General features: G+C 42.6%; 1 protein-coding gene across 1 annotated transcript; it reads left to right on the top strand.

Annotated features, from left to right (window-relative positions):
- Positions 1-7,234: 7,234 nt before the first annotated feature.
- Positions 7,235-16,488, top strand: LOC309688133 (extracellular calcium-sensing receptor-like). Its single transcript, XM_082503608.1, has 9 exons — positions 7,235-7,330; positions 11,174-11,304; positions 11,468-11,762; positions 11,860-11,946; positions 12,027-12,296; positions 12,471-12,680; positions 12,807-13,082; positions 13,767-13,890; positions 14,011-16,488. The coding sequence occupies exons 2-9, from the start codon at positions 11,195-11,197 to the stop codon at positions 14,919-14,921; spliced, it is 2,283 nt and encodes a 760-aa protein (XP_082359734.1). The 5' UTR covers positions 7,235-7,330; positions 11,174-11,194; the 3' UTR covers positions 14,922-16,488.

Raw genomic sequence — 16,488 nt, 5'->3', positions numbered from 1 at the left:
TGTCTCGTTCACTCTTGGCATACAGCTTGATGTCATCCATGTACAGGAGGTGGCTGACAACTGCTCCGTTCCGTAGTCGGTATCCGTAGCCAGTCTTGTTAATGATCTCACTGAGGGGGTTCAGGCCTATGCAGAACAGCAGTGGGGACAGAGCATCTCCTTGGTAGATCCCGCACTTGATGGTGACTTGTGCTATGGGCTTGGAGTTGGCCTCTAGTGTTGTACGCCACATCCCCATTGAGTTCCTGATGAAGGCTCTTAGGGTCCCATTGATCTTGTACAATTCTAGGCATTCCAGTATCCAGCTGTGGGGCATTGAGTCATAGGCCTTCTTGTAATCAATCCAGGCAGTGCACAGGTTGGTCAGTCTGGTCTTGCAGTCTCGGCTGATTGTTCTGTCTACCAGTAGCTGGTGTTTTGCGCCTCTGGTATTCTTGCCAATTCCTTTCTGTGTCCCGCTCATGTATTGACCCATGTGCCTGTTCATCTTAGCCGATATGATGCCTGACAGGAGCTTCCATGTAGTACTGAGGCAGGTTATTGGTCGGTAGTTGGAGGGGACCGGTCCCTTCTTGGGGTCCTTGGGGATCAGGACCGTCCGGCCTTCAGTTAGCCATTCCGGGTGTCTCTCGTTAACTAGCAGCTGGTTCATTTGTGCTGCCAGACGCTCGTGGAGTGCAGTTAGCTTCTTCAGCCAGTAGGCGTGAACCATGTCGGGCCCTGGTGCTGTCCAACTCTTCATACTGGAGACCCTTTCTTGGATATCTGCCACTGTGATGGTTACTGGACCCTGTTCAGGGAGGTCGCTGTGGTCTGCCCTCAGATCCTCTAGCCACTGAGCATTGCCGTTATGGGTTGCATCCTTCTCCCATATGCTCTTCCAGTATTGCTCCGTCTCCAGCCTTGGTGGTGCTGTTCTCTTATTGTTCCCTTGCCACTGAGAGTACACCTTTGCTGGTTCTGTGGAGAGTAGTATATATATATATATATATATATATATATATATATATATATATATATATATATATATATAAAATTGTAGGTTGTGTATCCTTCAGGTGTTAATGGGGTTATTGAAAATGTGTATATGTGCGTATGTGTGTATATACGTAGGTATGGATAGATAGAAACATATATGTGTATATATTAAAAAAAAAAAAAAAAAAATTACACATAACATATAATGTAATTACAAGGAGGTATTTCTGTAGTCTATTGATACTAGATAGTGGAAAAGGGGTGGGATTAAATAAGCTTATGCTTCTTCCTGCTCCTTTTTGAACATGGACGTTATTTGGAGTTGTGGTTGCTCGTTTTCCTTTTGTTTGCTTTGTTCATTTGTCTCTTTTAATTCTATTTTTTTTTTTATACTTTTTCAACATGTTCAAAATAAAGATTCAATCAATCAATCAATCAAAGCTTGTGAGCACTGGCTTAACCCACTTCGACGATCTTCCAGAGTCATACAGAGCATGGAAATCTGCCTTCTCCAATACCATTAAGGGTTTGGACCTTACTGCAAGCGAACAGCTGGATTTACTTTTAAAATGGCTCGGGAAGGAATCTTCTGTGTATGTCAAGCGCCTAAGAGCAGTTCATATCGACAACCCAAATACTGCACTCAAAATGGTCTGGGACAGGCTCGATGAATGCTACGGTGCTCCAGAAGTTATCGAAAGTGCTCTCTTTAGGAAGTTGGACAGCTTTCCTAAAATAACAAACAAGGACAATTACAGGTTAAGGGATCTTGGAGATCTATTGATGGAACTACTTTCAGCAAAAGAGGATGGCTACTTGCCTGGCTTAGCATACCTGGATACCGCCCGTGGCATCAAACCCATCGTGGAAAAACTGTCATACAACCTGCAAGAAAAATGGATCACTCAAGGCTCAAAATACAAAGAGGACTACAAGGTTGGTTATCCCCCCTTTTCATTTTTCACTTCCTTCATCTGCTATCAAGCTAAAACAAGAAACGATCCCAGCTTTGCTCTTTCTGGAAGCAGTCCTGTCACAGAAAAGCCTATCTCACGCCACACAAATTTAAGAACCCCAGTCTCAGTTCATACGACCAAAGTAGTTTCTGAGGGCCCACAAAGCGATCCAGATCCTAGAGAGGATATATCCAAGCATTGCCCCATCCATAAAAAACCCCACCCCTTAAAGAAATGCCGTGGTTTCAGGCTAAAGACCATTGAAGAACGCAAAACGTACTTGAAAGATCAAGGCGTCTGTTTCAAATGCTATGCATCCACATCTCATCTCGCACGAGACTGCAAAGTTGTCCTGAAATGTGATGAGTGCAACAGTGACAAGCACATCACAGCTCTTCATCCTGGTCCACCACAACTGTCAACCAAGGCCTCAAGTTCCCGAACAGGTGACGGCGGGGAGCCGGGAAAAGAGGACACTATCCCAGAACCAGTTGCAAGCGCTCTGTGCACTGAAGTTTGTGGCAATGGCGCTAGGTCAAAATCTTGTTCCAAGATATGTCTTGTTAAAGTTTATCCTAAAGACTGCCCACAACAAGCCATCAAAATGTATGCTATGCTCGATGACCAGAGCAACAAGTCTCTAGCCAGGTCAGAGTTCTTCAACTTATTCGGAATAGAAGTTGGCTCATACCCCTACATCCTGAAAACTTGTGCTGGCTTAGCCGCAACCTCCGGCAGGAGAGCAAATGGCTATCAGATCGAAGCAGTAAATGGTGAAGTTAGCCTTGCGCTACCAACACTGATCGAATGTGATGACTTACCAGATAATCGTGATGAAATACCGACACCTGAAGCTGCCCTCCATCACCCGCACCTCAAGAGCCTTGCCAGCAAAATCCCACCTCTTGATAATGATGCCAAGATCCTTCTTTTGCTTGGGAGAGACATTCTCCAGGTTCACAAGGTGAGGCAGCAGATCAACGGTCCTGGTGATGCACCCTTTTTTTTTTTTTTTTTTTTTTGGAAGTGACATCAGAAACAGCAGCATGTGACATCACGTGATGGCGGAGCTTCAGTTCATCCTTTGTCATCCTTTTTTTTTTTTTTTTAATAGGACAGGGGGAAAGAATGAAAGAAAGAGGGGGAGAGGAAGAAAGAAAACCAAAGGGGAGAAGAGACGGTGAGAAGGGGGGGAAGAGAGAAAAAAAAAAAACAAAAAAAAAACTCCTGGGTCACCTGTATGGAGAGAAAGAAAAACAAAAAAAACAGGGGAGACAGCAAACAGCAAAGAGCAACATAATAATAATAAAAAAAAAAAGCACCATCACAATAAACTAGCTAGTCATAGATATCAATAGTTACTAAATAATAAACGATATTGTGCAGCACGCAAGATAGACAGCGCACAGTGTGCTTTGAGGCAGCAGCCAAGAAAGCTGTAGTCCGCATCTGTGAATACCCATGTGTACACCTGTGTGCATACCTGTGTGGATCAGCATGCTTGCATTCCAAAGGTTTCTCCATGTAATGATCTGCTAGAGAGTGATATACCCTTTGCTGAAAGGCTTGACCTTGGATGGGTCTTAGTAGGTGATGTGTGTTTGAGAAAGGTTCATAAGCCCATTGTCCACTGTTATAGAACGAACATACTGGAAGACGGAAGGCCATCATTGTTCAGACCTTGTACGAGCCACATCCATCTCAAGCAAACTGTCAACTCCAGTCAAGTCAAGGGACTCTCACACAGTTGCCGTAGCACTACAATGGACGACGACTCACTCGGCAACACAGTCTTTGCAAGAACAGCGGATGATGACAAGCGTGCCTTCTCCATAGAGGACGAACAGTTTCTGCAGATAATGGGTGATGAGGTTTTTCAGGACGAGTCGAATAGTTGGGTGGCTCCTCTTCCCTTCAGGCCCCCCAGACCACCTTTGCCCAACAATCGTGAGCAAGCAATGACCCGCCTCTTCTCATTACTTCGCACACTAGAGCGTAAACCAAGGATGAAGGACCAGTTCATTGCCTTCATGCACAAGATTTTCTACAACAATCACGCAGAACCAGCCCCTCCACTCCCTAAAGGTAAAGAGTGCTGGTATTTGCCGATGTTTGGGGTCTATCATCCCAGGAAACCCGACCAAATCAGAGTTGTTTTCGACTCAAGCGCACAATGCAATGGCATCTCGCTGAACAACGTGCTACTCACCGGACCAGACTTGAATAACAGTCTAATGGGAGTCCTTATTCGTTTCAGGAGAGAGCGAGTAGCAATCATGGCTGACATCGAACAGATGTTTCATTGTTTTGTCGTGAGAGAAGACCACCGAGACTACTTACGCTTTCTGTGGTATAGAGATAATGATCCCAGCAAGGACATTGTTGAATACAGGATGAGGGTTCACGTATTCGGCAACAGTCCTTCTCCAGCTGTGGCAATATACTGTCTCAGAAGAGCTGCAAAGGAAGGAGAACAGCAGTATGGGTCAGACACCAGACATTTTGTGGAACGCGAGTTCTATGTAGACGATGGTCTTGTTCCCACATCCACAGAGGAAGAGGCAATTTCTCTGCTACAGAGAACCCAAGCATCTCTCTCTGAGTCAAACCTGAGACTACATAAGATCACGTCCAACAGCGTTGACGTCTTGAAAGCCTTCCCTGCAGGAGATCATGCTAAGGGCATTAAAGATCTTTACTTAGATGGAAGCGCAGTACCCACACAGCGAAGCCTTGGATTGAGTTGGGATGTTAAAAGGGACACATTCACCTTCCAAGTGTCAGTCAGTGACAAGCCATTCACACGACGTGGGATTCTCTCCACCATAAACAGTCTTTTTGACCCTCTCGGCTTCGTCGCTCCTGTGACCGTTCAAGGCAAGTCGTTGCTGAGAGAGTTGACCTTAGATGGAACTGACTGGGACAGTCCACCCCCTCAGGACAAATGTAAGGTTTGGGAGACATGGAAAAATTCGCTTCAAGAACTGCAACATCTTCATATCCCTCGAGCGTATACCACCACCTGTTCCAATGCCAGTCGTAAAGAGGTATGCATCTTTTCAGATGCTTCAACCAAAGCAATTGGTGCGGTGGCGTACCTCAAGACAACAGATGCAAACGACCAGGTTCATGTGGGTTTCATTCTTGGAAAAGCTAGACTTGCACCACCAACTGAACCTACCATACCTAGACTGGAGCTGTGTGCGGCAGTGCTAGCCGTAGAAATTGCTGAGTTCATCGTTCAAGAGATCGATATCCAAATCAATGCAGTCACCTTCTACTGTGACAGTAAAGTGGTGCTGGGCTACATTCATAATCAGTCCAAACGTTTCTATGTGTATGTCCACAACAGGGTCCAGAGAATCCGCCAGTCCACACAACCGAATCAGTGGAGGTATGTACCTACGGAGCATAACCCAGCTGACCATGCTTCTAGGTCCGTTCAAGCCTCACAGCTCACCAGAACCAACTGGTTCACGGGTCCAACATTTCTATACAAGTCACAGCCAAGCAGCGAGCAACAAGAGACCTTTGAGTTTATCAACCCAGACGCAGATGTTGAGATACGACCACAAGTTACAACCTGTGTTACAAGTCAAAAGGACAAGTTGCTGGGTTGTGAGAGATTCACGAAATTCTCTTCCTGGAAGTCCATACGGAGAAGAGTTGCAACACTCATCCATGTGGTTTGTTCCTTTAAGGCAAGCAGCCGAGGAACCAATGGATGTAATGGTTGGCATTGGTGCCCTAAACCTCTCACAGCTGACGAGTTGTCCAAGGCAACTACAGTGATTCTTCTTGCTGTGCAACAAGCTTCTTTCCTTGAAGAGCTAGATGCTCTCTCCAAGGGAGCCGATGTTTCCAAGAGAAGCGCTCTAACGAAACTCAACCCGATCATAGATGCAGATGGTCTGCTAAAGGTTGGAGGCAGGTTGACATTAGCTGACTTAAGCGACAAAGAAAGGCATCCCGTCATTCTGCCAGGCAAACACCATGTATCCACGTTGCTCATCAAACACTATCATGAGCAGGTCGAGCATCAAGGTCGTACCATCACAGAAGGTGCCATTCGAGCTGCTGGCATATGGCTAGTTGGCGGCAAGCGATGCGTGAGTACTGTTCTTCATGGATGTGTCACCTGTCGAAAGCTTCGTGGGAAAAGAGAGAAACAAAAGATGTCAGACCTGCCGCAAGAGAGACTAAGCACTTCACCACCCTTTACCTACACTGGTGTGGACATTTTCGGTCCTTGGGCCGTGATAGCCAGGCGCACAAGAGGAGGTATTGCTCAGAGTAAGCGTTGGGCCGTTCTCTTCACTTGCATGAGCACACGTGCAGTCCACATAGAAGTGATAGAGTCTTTAGACACCTCTTCGTTCATCAACTCCTTGAGAAGATTCTTTGCGATCCGAGGTCCTTCTGAACACCTATACTCAGACTGTGGAACCAATTTCGTTGGTGCTTGCAAAGAGTTGGAGTTCCAAAAAGTTTTGTCGAAGTCAGAAGTTCAGAGATACACCAACAATCGCGGATGTACATGGCATTTCAATCCACCTCACTCCTCGCACATGGGCGGTGCGTGGGAACGCATGATAGGAATTGCAAGGAGAATCCTAGACTCAATGCTGATGCGTACTCCCTCCTCCAGTTTGACCCACGAAGTCCTGTGCACCCTGATGGCGGAGGTGACGGCCATCATCAACTCCAGACCGCTTGTCTCTGTCTCTTCAGATCCTGACGTCCCTCAGATACTTACCCCAGCAATGCTTCTCACTCAGAAGCAGAGTGTTCCACCTCCTCCAGGGACATTCACTGAGAAGGACCTGTATAAACAACAGTGGCGCCAAGTGCAAAGATTGGCTGACCAATTCTGGAATCGTTGGAAACGCGAATACTTGCAGACACTGCAACTTCGTTGTAAACGGCAAGAAACCAGCCCAAACATCGAAAGAGGTGATGTTGTCTTGATGAAAGATGATAGTACATGCCGGAACGACTGGCCCATGGCTCTTGTAACAAACACTTTCCCCGGTGGTGATGGAAAGGTCCGCAAGATCGAGATCCGGGTCGTCAAAGACGGAGTGGCCAAAGTGTACCTCAGGCCTATAACGGAGGTTGTTATGGTTTTAAAGAACCAGGACTGAAAAGGTTATGTTGTGGTTTGAATATTGATATATGGCATCTTAACAGATACCAGACGGGGAGTGTTCCGCTCTTAATTTATTGCAATATAGGCGCTCTTTGCAATGAGCTAATTTTATTTTTAAATTCGTTTTATTTTGAAAACCAGGATGACAGGATGTCAGCCATGTTTGTTTAGTTCCTAGCGGATCACATGTGGGGAAATTTGATCCAGCGACATCTGCCTTTTGTTTGTGCCATCGACACCACCGTCTGTAAGTTTCATTTGTATTGAATTGTAGGATTGTATTTTATGTATATTTTGTGGAAATATTTGCTGTAGATGAATACTTTAGTAGCTGTGTGCTAACGCTAATGGATGTGTATTGGAATCTAATTTTGTTGTGCTAATGATGCTAGGTTAATTTTAGCTATGTTATTTGTATTTCAGTTTTACTCCATGAGGAAATACTCACTAATTAAAAGGAGTTGGACGCTACATCTTGACTTCGCGCAATATTTCAAGTGGAGTTAGGCTACTGCTGAATTGTGTAGCGTACACACACAAGGAGAGCAGGATATTAGTTTTTCAGCCACTCTGAGACAGGGTATTTCTAATTTTAGAGATGTTGCGCAAATAGAAGAAAGCAGTCTTACATATTTGTTTAATATGTGCTTTGAAGGACATATCCTGGTCAAAAATCACTCCAGGGTTCCTCACAGCGTTACTGGAGGCCAAGGTAATGCCATCCAGAGTAAGAATCTGGTTAGATACCATATTTCTAAGATTTTCAGGGCTAAGTACAATAACCTCAGTCTTATCTGAATTACCGTATTTTCACGACCATAAGACGCACTGTACTAAAAGGCGCAGTCTCAGTTATGTGTGCCATTACTGTATTTAACACACACATAAGGCGCACTGGATCATAGGGCGCATACAAGTACCGTATGCGTATTTAAAAATAAAGCGGGAGCAAACCTGAGTTCGGTACCTTACTCACATTTCTATTACCGGTAATCGTCATCATCAACAACACACAAGCATACAAGTGTGCGTATTTAAAAATAAAGCAGGAGCAAAACTGAGTTTGGTACTCACATTTTTATCATCAATCAAACCCATCGAAGTCCTCATCCTCTGTGTCTGAACAGCTGCGCTAAATCTCCATCAAACATGCCAAGTTCACTTTCTTCACTGTCAGAGTCACTTTCCGTGCCGTGCGGCTCCTCGGAAATGATGCCGGCTTTTGCGAAAGCTCGAACAACAGTGCCAGCAGACATGTTAGCCCAAGCATCTACAATCCATTGGCAAATTGTGGCGTAACTCGCCCGGCGCTGCCTTCCACTCTTGGTGAAACTGTGGTCTCCATCGGTCATCCATCGCTCCCAGGCCGCTCGCAGCCTTACTTTGAACGGGCGGTTCACACCGATGCCCAGCGGTTGGAGCTCCTTTGTCAGGCCTCCCGGAATGACAGCAAGCTCACAGTTCATTTGTTTCACTAGTTTTTTCACATCGGCTGTGAGATGGACACGCATAGAGTCACAGATTAAGAGCGATGGTGATGCGTGGAAAAAAACCACCTGGTCTCCTTACATACACCTCCCTCAGCCATTCTTTCATCATTTCCTCATCCATCCAGCCCTTTTCATTTGCCTTAATGATGATTCCTGCTGGAAACTTCTCTTTAGGCAAAGTCTTTCGCTTAAAAATCACCATAGGCGGCAGTTTCTGTCCATTAGCATGGCAGCCAAGCACAACAGTGAAAGAAGACTTTTCATACCCCGTTGTGCGTATCGCTACCGTGCTGGTCCCCTTCTTCTCCACTGTGTGACTCACCGGGATGTCAAAAGTGAGCGGGACCTCGTCCATGTTAGTGATGTGGCTGGGCTGGATGTTTTTGTCGCCGATGTGTTTGCTGCAGTAGGAGCGGAAGATGGCCAGCTTTTCCTTATAATCCGCTGGAAGTTGCTGCGCTACCGTAGTCCTGGTCCTGATGGAAAAATGGCACCGTTTCATAAAAAGTGAAAGTGAAACTGCTTTTAGCCGAATGGTGACCGTCGAAACGCTTCTCCCGCTCGTTCTTTGCTCGATGATCCACCGCTCGAGTCTTTCCTCCAACTCGGCCACACTTCACCCTTTAGCGTTCTCATTGTGTTCTCTACTACGTCCTCATTACAACACACAGGGTGCACTGCGCTATAGGGCGCGCCGTACTTTTTGAAGAAAATCTAAGACTTTTAAGTGCGCCTTATGGTCGTGAAAATACGGTAAGAAGCAGAAAGTTAGCGGCCATCCAGGTCTTTATGTCTTTAAGACATTCCTGCAATTTAACTAATTGGTGTGTGTTATCTGGCTTCATGGATAGATAGAGCTGCGTGTCATCTGCATAGCAGTGAAAATTTATGCTATGTCTTCTAATGATACTGCCTAGGGGAAGCATGTATAATGTAAACAGAATTGGTCCTAGCACTGAACCCTGTGGAACACCATAACTGACCTTAGTGGGTGAAGAGGACTCTCCATTTATATGTACAAATTGGAGTCTACTAGATATATATGATACAAACCACTGCAGTACCTGTAATACCTACAGCATGTTCTAATAGGATATTATGGTCAACAGTATCAAATACTGCACTAAGGTCTAGCAGGACAAGCACAGAGATGAGTCCACTGTCAGAGGCCATAAGAAGATCATTTGTAACCTTCACTAAAGCTTTTTCTGTGCTGTGATGAGCTCTGAAACCTGACTGAAACTCTTCATATAAGCCATTCCTCTGTAGATGATCTGTTAGCTGTTTGACAACTACTCTTTCAAGGATTTTTGATATGAAAGGAAGGTTGGAGATTGGCCTATAATTAGCTAAGACTGCTGGGTCTAGAAATGGCTTCATGAGTAAAGGTTTAACTACTGCCACCTTGAAAGCCTGTGGTACATAGCCGATTATTAGAGATAGGTTGATCATATTTAAGATCGAAGAATTAATTAATGGCAGGACTTCTTTGAGCAGTGTTGTAGGAATGGGGTTTAAAAGACATGTTGATGGTGTCAGGGATCTGTGTGCAGGCGGATGGAGAGGAGGATCCAAATGCGAGACTCTGAGACTGAATTGAAACTGAGAACCTTAGCTTTATTGCTGGTGATAAACGACAACGTGAACTGAACAATGACTCTGAGAACTGAACAATGACACTGAGAACTGAACAATGACACTGAGAACTGAACACACAGGCATAAATCTGAGGGTACGACGCGACACTGAGCACAGGAAAACACAGGGCTAATATACACAGGGTGGTAATCAGCGAATGGGCAACAGGAGGGAGACACAGCTGGGAGAGATCAGGGTTAACGAGACGGGGGGAACCAAGCTGCCCACACTAACATAAGACGCAGACCTTCACAATAAAACAGGAACAAGAAACCATCACACTAAGACACAGACTTGACATTTGAGAGACAGACAGAAAATGACACATGGAACTAGACATATACTAAGCAGACCCAACCGAAGAACAAATCCTAAACACAAACATGAAACTCTAATAATAAACATCATCATCATCATCATTAACACAACAAGAGAACAAGAAAACAATCCCTGATGCAAAATTACACCAAAACATAATAAACTCAAAATACTGGGTCCACCGGAACCAGAACCGTGACAGATGGTTTGGAGGAAGTAATTATTGAAGTTAATTCAGAAAGATCAATTGGAGAAAAAGAGTCTAACTTAAGGTTTACCTGTCAATCACATTCAAATGGGACCACCCGAGTCTAACTTTGTCTTACTGCTCAATGTGTAGATCTCAAGTCACAGATCTACACATTGTGCACTTCTTGTGAGGAACCAATCTCTAATCAAAATGTATTTCAGGCCCCGCCCTTTCACCTTCTTTTTCCCAGATGGGTGGAATCCAAAATTCATCAACACGGCATGTCAATAAAAGGGAATGGCAAAGCAATAAAATGAAATGACTAGGGTCAGAAAATCTGAAAGCTGTCATGAGCTCATTTTTACAAAGTAATTTGTTCTTGTTCGTTTTGCTGTATTCTTATTTTTCTCATACTATACCCTCTTCTCTGTTTCCCTCCTCGTGCCAACTACAGGAGCAATTTAATCTAAACAGAATGCAGAAGAGTGGAGAGGTCATCCTGGGAGGACTGTTTCCAGTCCACTTTTTCTCAAGCATTCCTGACCTGTCTTTTACCTCACAGCCACAGCAACCTACTTGCCATAGGTGAATATGAAAAGGAAACAACAGAAAAAAATAGAGAAACAGGACAAACCTAATGCTAATATAAACATAATTGTAATATCTAATTATATTGTGTTGATTAATAAAGCTCAGCTGTTTTCTAAGTATCCTGATGTATTTTTCAAATCAAAATGTTTTTTGTTAGTTTCTATGTACAAGGATTTAGACAAGCACAAACCATGGCTTTTGCAATTGATGAGATCAACAAAAACTCCAACTTGCTACCTAATGTGACTCTGGGATACACCCTTTATGATAATTGCGTTGAACTTGGAATTGGATTCCGTGGAGCATTGTCATTAATCAGTGGTCAAGAGGAACAGATTATATTACACAATACATGTGTTGGAAATCCTCCAGTTGTAGGGATTGTGGGTGATTCTTCCTCTACTCCTTCTATTGCTATCTCCAGCATCTTAGGTTTGTACAGAGTACCTCTGGTAAGTTTTCAGTTTAATATTATTTTTGTTTATATTAACTTAATTGTACATTAAATGTTTAAAACAATGTACAATATACAGTCTGTATCTTTCACAGGTGAGTTATTTTGCCACATGTTCCTGTTTGAGTGACCGTCAAAAGTATCCATCCTTCTTTAGGACGATCCCAAGTGATGCTTTCCAGGTTAAAAATCAATCTGGACAAATACAAAAGTCAACAGCAGCTGATGAGCAGCACTCATGTTTTAATCTGTTCTCACTTAGGTACGTGCAATGATTCAGATTCTAAAATATTTTGGCTGGACTTGGGCAGGTCTGCTCATCACTGATGATGATTATGGACTTCATGCAGCCAGATCCTTACAATCTGAGCTGAGTGTGTCTGGAGAAGGTTGCCTTGCCTATGTTGAGGTTTTACCCACTGACAAAGACACAGATGAACTCAGAAGGATTGTGGATGTGATGAAGAAATCCACAGCTCATGTTGTCATTGCCTTTGTGTTTGAGACTCACATGATAAACCTTATGGAAGAGGTGCAGTTTTAAAAGAATTTGTTTCTCTAAACTGGTTAATACATGTATTATGTCTTTTATTTGAATGAGTACAGAAAAATAATGGTATAGAATTCGTAGAAGTCAAGCAAGCACTTCAATATCATGATGATGTCAGTCGTTGCTATTTACAATACTGCTTTTTACAATGCACAGATAGAAAGGCAGAATGTAACAGGCCTACAGTGGTTGGCCAGTGAAGGCTGGACAGCAACAGCTGCTGTGCTTCAAACACCTCAGCTCATGCCATATCTGGGTGGTACACTGGGCATCGCTATTCGTCGAGGAGAAATACCAGGGCTCAGGGAATTCCTGTTACAAATACGCCCTGATCTGCTTGACAGTAATAGCTATGGAAAGACAATGGTGAGAGTTCAAAACTTTACTGTATTAGCTGCAAAAATTTAATTTTGTCCTTTTTAAAAACAAAAAACAAACAGCAGGTGCACACAAACACAGCTATTAATAATATATTTCAATCATATATTTCAGGTGAATCAGTTTTGGGAATTCACATTTCAGTGTAGATTTGCTCCAGCTCCACCAGGCTGGCTGGAAGTTGGAGGAGCATTATGCACTGGACAGGAAGATCTAGAAAATGTGAATACTGAGTTCTTGGACATTTCCAACCTCCGGCCTGAGTACAATGTGTACAAAGCTGTTTATGCCCTGGCATATTCCCTTGATGACATTCTGCAATGCAAGCCAGGAAGAGGGCCTTTCAGTGGGCACAGCTGTGGCACTTTGCAATCACTGGAGCCTTGGCAGGTGTGATATTAATTTATACTTCATCTATGAGTAAATCATTGGTTCTATAATTACTTTCAGTACAACAAAATGTACCCTGTCGGATAAAAAAAAACAATTCAATACGATGAAATGAGCTGAAGAGAGCTAAATGGGTTTTTCATATTGAGCGAAAGTAGTGTTTAGTATATTTATATTAGAGCACATTAACTAGTATGCATATTTATTGCACAATTAGAGATATCCATGCTTAATTTAGAATTAGAATTTAATGCATTTAAATATAAAAGTATAATAATTGTTAGATTTAATTTGGTTATTGGATATAGAATGTCACTGTCTGCACTGTGAAATTTATTTCTTGCATACTTATACCTTTAACAGCTTGTTTATTACTTGGAAAGGGTAAACTTCTCCACTCCATTTAGTGATCAACTGTCATTTGATGAAAATGGTGACGTTGTGCCAATTTATGATGTGATGAACTGGTTGTTGCTCCCTGATGGAAGCATTAAAGTTCAGAGTGTGGGTGAGGTTAAGGGGTCAGCTTTCAAAGGTGAAGAACTCATACTTGATGAAAACAAAATCTTCTGGAACTCTATATCAAACAAGGTTAAATATGCTTTTATTTGATCGTTACCTTTTATGACATTTACATTATATAGAATTGCAGCAGGCAATATTTATTTATTTTTTGTCCAACAGCCAGTTCAATCAATATGTAGTGAAAGCTGTCCACTCGGTACCCACATGATAAGAAAGAAGGGGGAACCCAAATGCTGTTTTGACTGCATCCCTTGTTCTGACGGAAAAGTCAGTAATATGAGCAGTAAGTGTATTTTCAGGGATTTTTTTAATCTGTCAGCATGACATGTTGAATTTCATTTTCATTAAATATAGTAGGCATTTAATTATCTTCCCCTTTCATCATCTTTCTCCCTTTTGCCAGACTCCTTGGAATGCACCAGTTGTCCAGAGGATTTTTGGTCAAACCCCCAACGTGACCACTGTGTTCCTAAGAAGACAGAGTTCCTCTCTTACCTTGAGCCTCTGGGTATTTGTTTGACAGCAACCTCATTACTGGGCACATTTTTATGTGCTGTTATTCTAGGGATTTTTATCTACCATCGCAGAACACCCATAGTACGTGCCAACAATTCAGAACTTAGTTTCCAGCTATTGCTGTCACTCAAGTTATGTTTCCTGTGTTCACTGCTGTTCATTGGACGACCCAGGCTGTGGACATGCCAACTCAGACATGCAGTATTTGGGATCAGCTTTGTGCTGTGTGTCTCATGCATTCTAGTAAAAACCATGGTTGTTCTGGCTGTGTTCAAAGCCTCCAAGCCAGGAGGGGGAACCAGTCTGAAGTGGTTTGGTGCTATGCAGCAGAGAGGAACAATTCTGTTTCTTACATCTATTCAAGCAGCCATTTGCACTGCTTGGCTTGTTTCTGCTTCCCCAACTCCACATAAAAACACCCAATACCAAAATGATAAGATTGTTTATGAATGTGTAGTTGGGTCTAGTGTTGGTTTTGCAGTGTTGTTGGGTTATATTGGCATGCTGGCTTTCCTCAGTTTTCTAATTGCATTCCTGGTAAGGAATCTCCCTGAAAGTTTTAATGAGGCCAAGCTCATCACATTCAGCATGCTGATCTTCTGTGCTGTGTGGGTGGCCTTTGTTCCTGTCTATATCAGCTCACCGGGAAATTATGCAGATGCAGTGGAGGTATTTGCCATCTTGGCCTCAAGCTTTGGCCTCTTGATCACATTGTTTGGACCCAAATGTTACATAATCCTGCTGAAACCAGAATTGAACACAAAAAAGGCTGTAATGGGTCATGGCACTGAATCATAAAAATGTTTTCACATAAATGAAAATACATGCATGAAAATAAATACATTTAAATGATTAGATCATGAATATAGAAATAATTTCATTCATACAAGACTGATATTGTTTATACTTGCATATCTTGCCATTCTAACTCTGATATGTATTCAGAAATATATTGACTAGGATTTATAATGCTCTTATATGACTTTGAATTTTCTTGAATTTTATGCAAGATTTTTAGAATTTTAAACTGTATAACCGATACAAAAAACTGAGGGTCACCTTCAGTGAAGGTCACCTTCAGGTCACCTTCAGAACAAAGATGTTTTATTTTTGAGCAATAATTTTGGATTAAAAGCAATCAAGACATTATGCTTTCACTATTACGCATTCATACATTTCATAGAAGCTATTTTCTTTCTTGCTTGACCTGTTTAATCTTGCCTGATTTGTGTTGCGTATTCTGATTGATGGTACTGTGAAGATAGTGGAGGATTTTCTTTTTCACTAGGTGACAGGATGTTTAGAGGTTTCTCCCAACAGTTATTTAAAAGGGCCTCAGTGGAGAATTTAGTGGGGTTTGAAGCTAAAGCATTTTTATTGTTTACTGAGAGCTTTTACCTAACGTGCACAGGGGACCAAAACTCAAGACACACTTTAGGTCGCGGGCCAAACAAGGTAAACATTTTTTGAAAACACTAAAACATGTTTTTTAAACATAAATATAAATAAATATAGACAGGAATATTATTCCAAAACAAATAAACTTTAAAAAAATAAACTTTAACTTTAAATATTTTGCTCTTAACAAAAATATATCCTGTCAAAATTATGCAAGTTAGAAATATGAACATGCTGCCAAAAACCCCAGAAAAAATAAATGAAAGCATTTACAAGGTTCGAGCCGCATGTAGACAGAGCTGGGGCATTGCTTCAGGAATGGAACTAATAAACTGTGCAGCCCATTCAATGTCGTTCTTTGCCTTGAGTGTCCCATTACACTGCAGCTCCATCTGAATCTGCACAGGTGCAGTTTCCACATAAATGGGTTGGAAAGTAGCTCAAGATTCTCTTTTTGTGCTTCAAAATCACCAAAGTGTCATGCGAACTCAGTGCGCAGTGTGCTCAGTTTATTAGGAAAGTGTGCCGACTTGGTTCAACATTACTTGGCAACAGGGAACATGAGGCAAGTTGCACTGGTGCATTTGTGACAGCTTCACTTGAAATGCCTTCACCGCATCATAGATGCCATGTCCATGACAGATTTCCTTGCTGAGCTCAAAAACTCTTTTGAGAACTTTTCCCCAACTCAGCCAACGGACCTCTGTATGATAAGGAATGTCGGCAAACTCTGAATCTATTTCCCACATAAAAGACTGAAATTGAGGGTGATTTAAATCTTTAGCTCAGATAAAATTTACAGTTTGCGTTACGGGGATTATTACATGCTCCATTTTTGGGACTTTACCACACAGTGTTTCCTGGTGTATGATCAGTGAGTGATATGCTGTTAACTCACTGGTACAGTTCTCCTCCTGCATCTTTACTCGCATCCTGCCGACTAGTCCACTTTTTTTCACCGCACAAC

The sequence above is a fragment of the Aulonocara stuartgranti genome (genome assembly GCF_965226115.1).
Source record: "Aulonocara stuartgranti genome assembly, chromosome: 14".
Lineage (NCBI taxonomy): Eukaryota > Metazoa > Chordata > Actinopteri > Cichliformes > Cichlidae > Aulonocara > Aulonocara stuartgranti.
Note: the sequence above shows the minus strand (reverse complement) of the source record. Positions and strands in the feature narration are given on the sequence as shown.

Coding starts and splice junctions, on each gene's coding strand:
- LOC309688133 (XM_082503608.1), top strand. CDS start 11,195: ATGCAGAAGAGTGGAGAGGTCATCCTGGGAGGACTGTTTCCAGTCCAC. Junction 11,763..11,859: donor GTTTGTACAGAGTACCTCTG/GTAAGTTTTCAG, acceptor TATCTTTCACAG/GTGAGTTATTTTGCCACATG. Junction 13,083..13,766: donor AATCACTGGAGCCTTGGCAG/GTGTGATATTAA, acceptor TTTGTCCAACAG/CCAGTTCAATCAATATGTAG.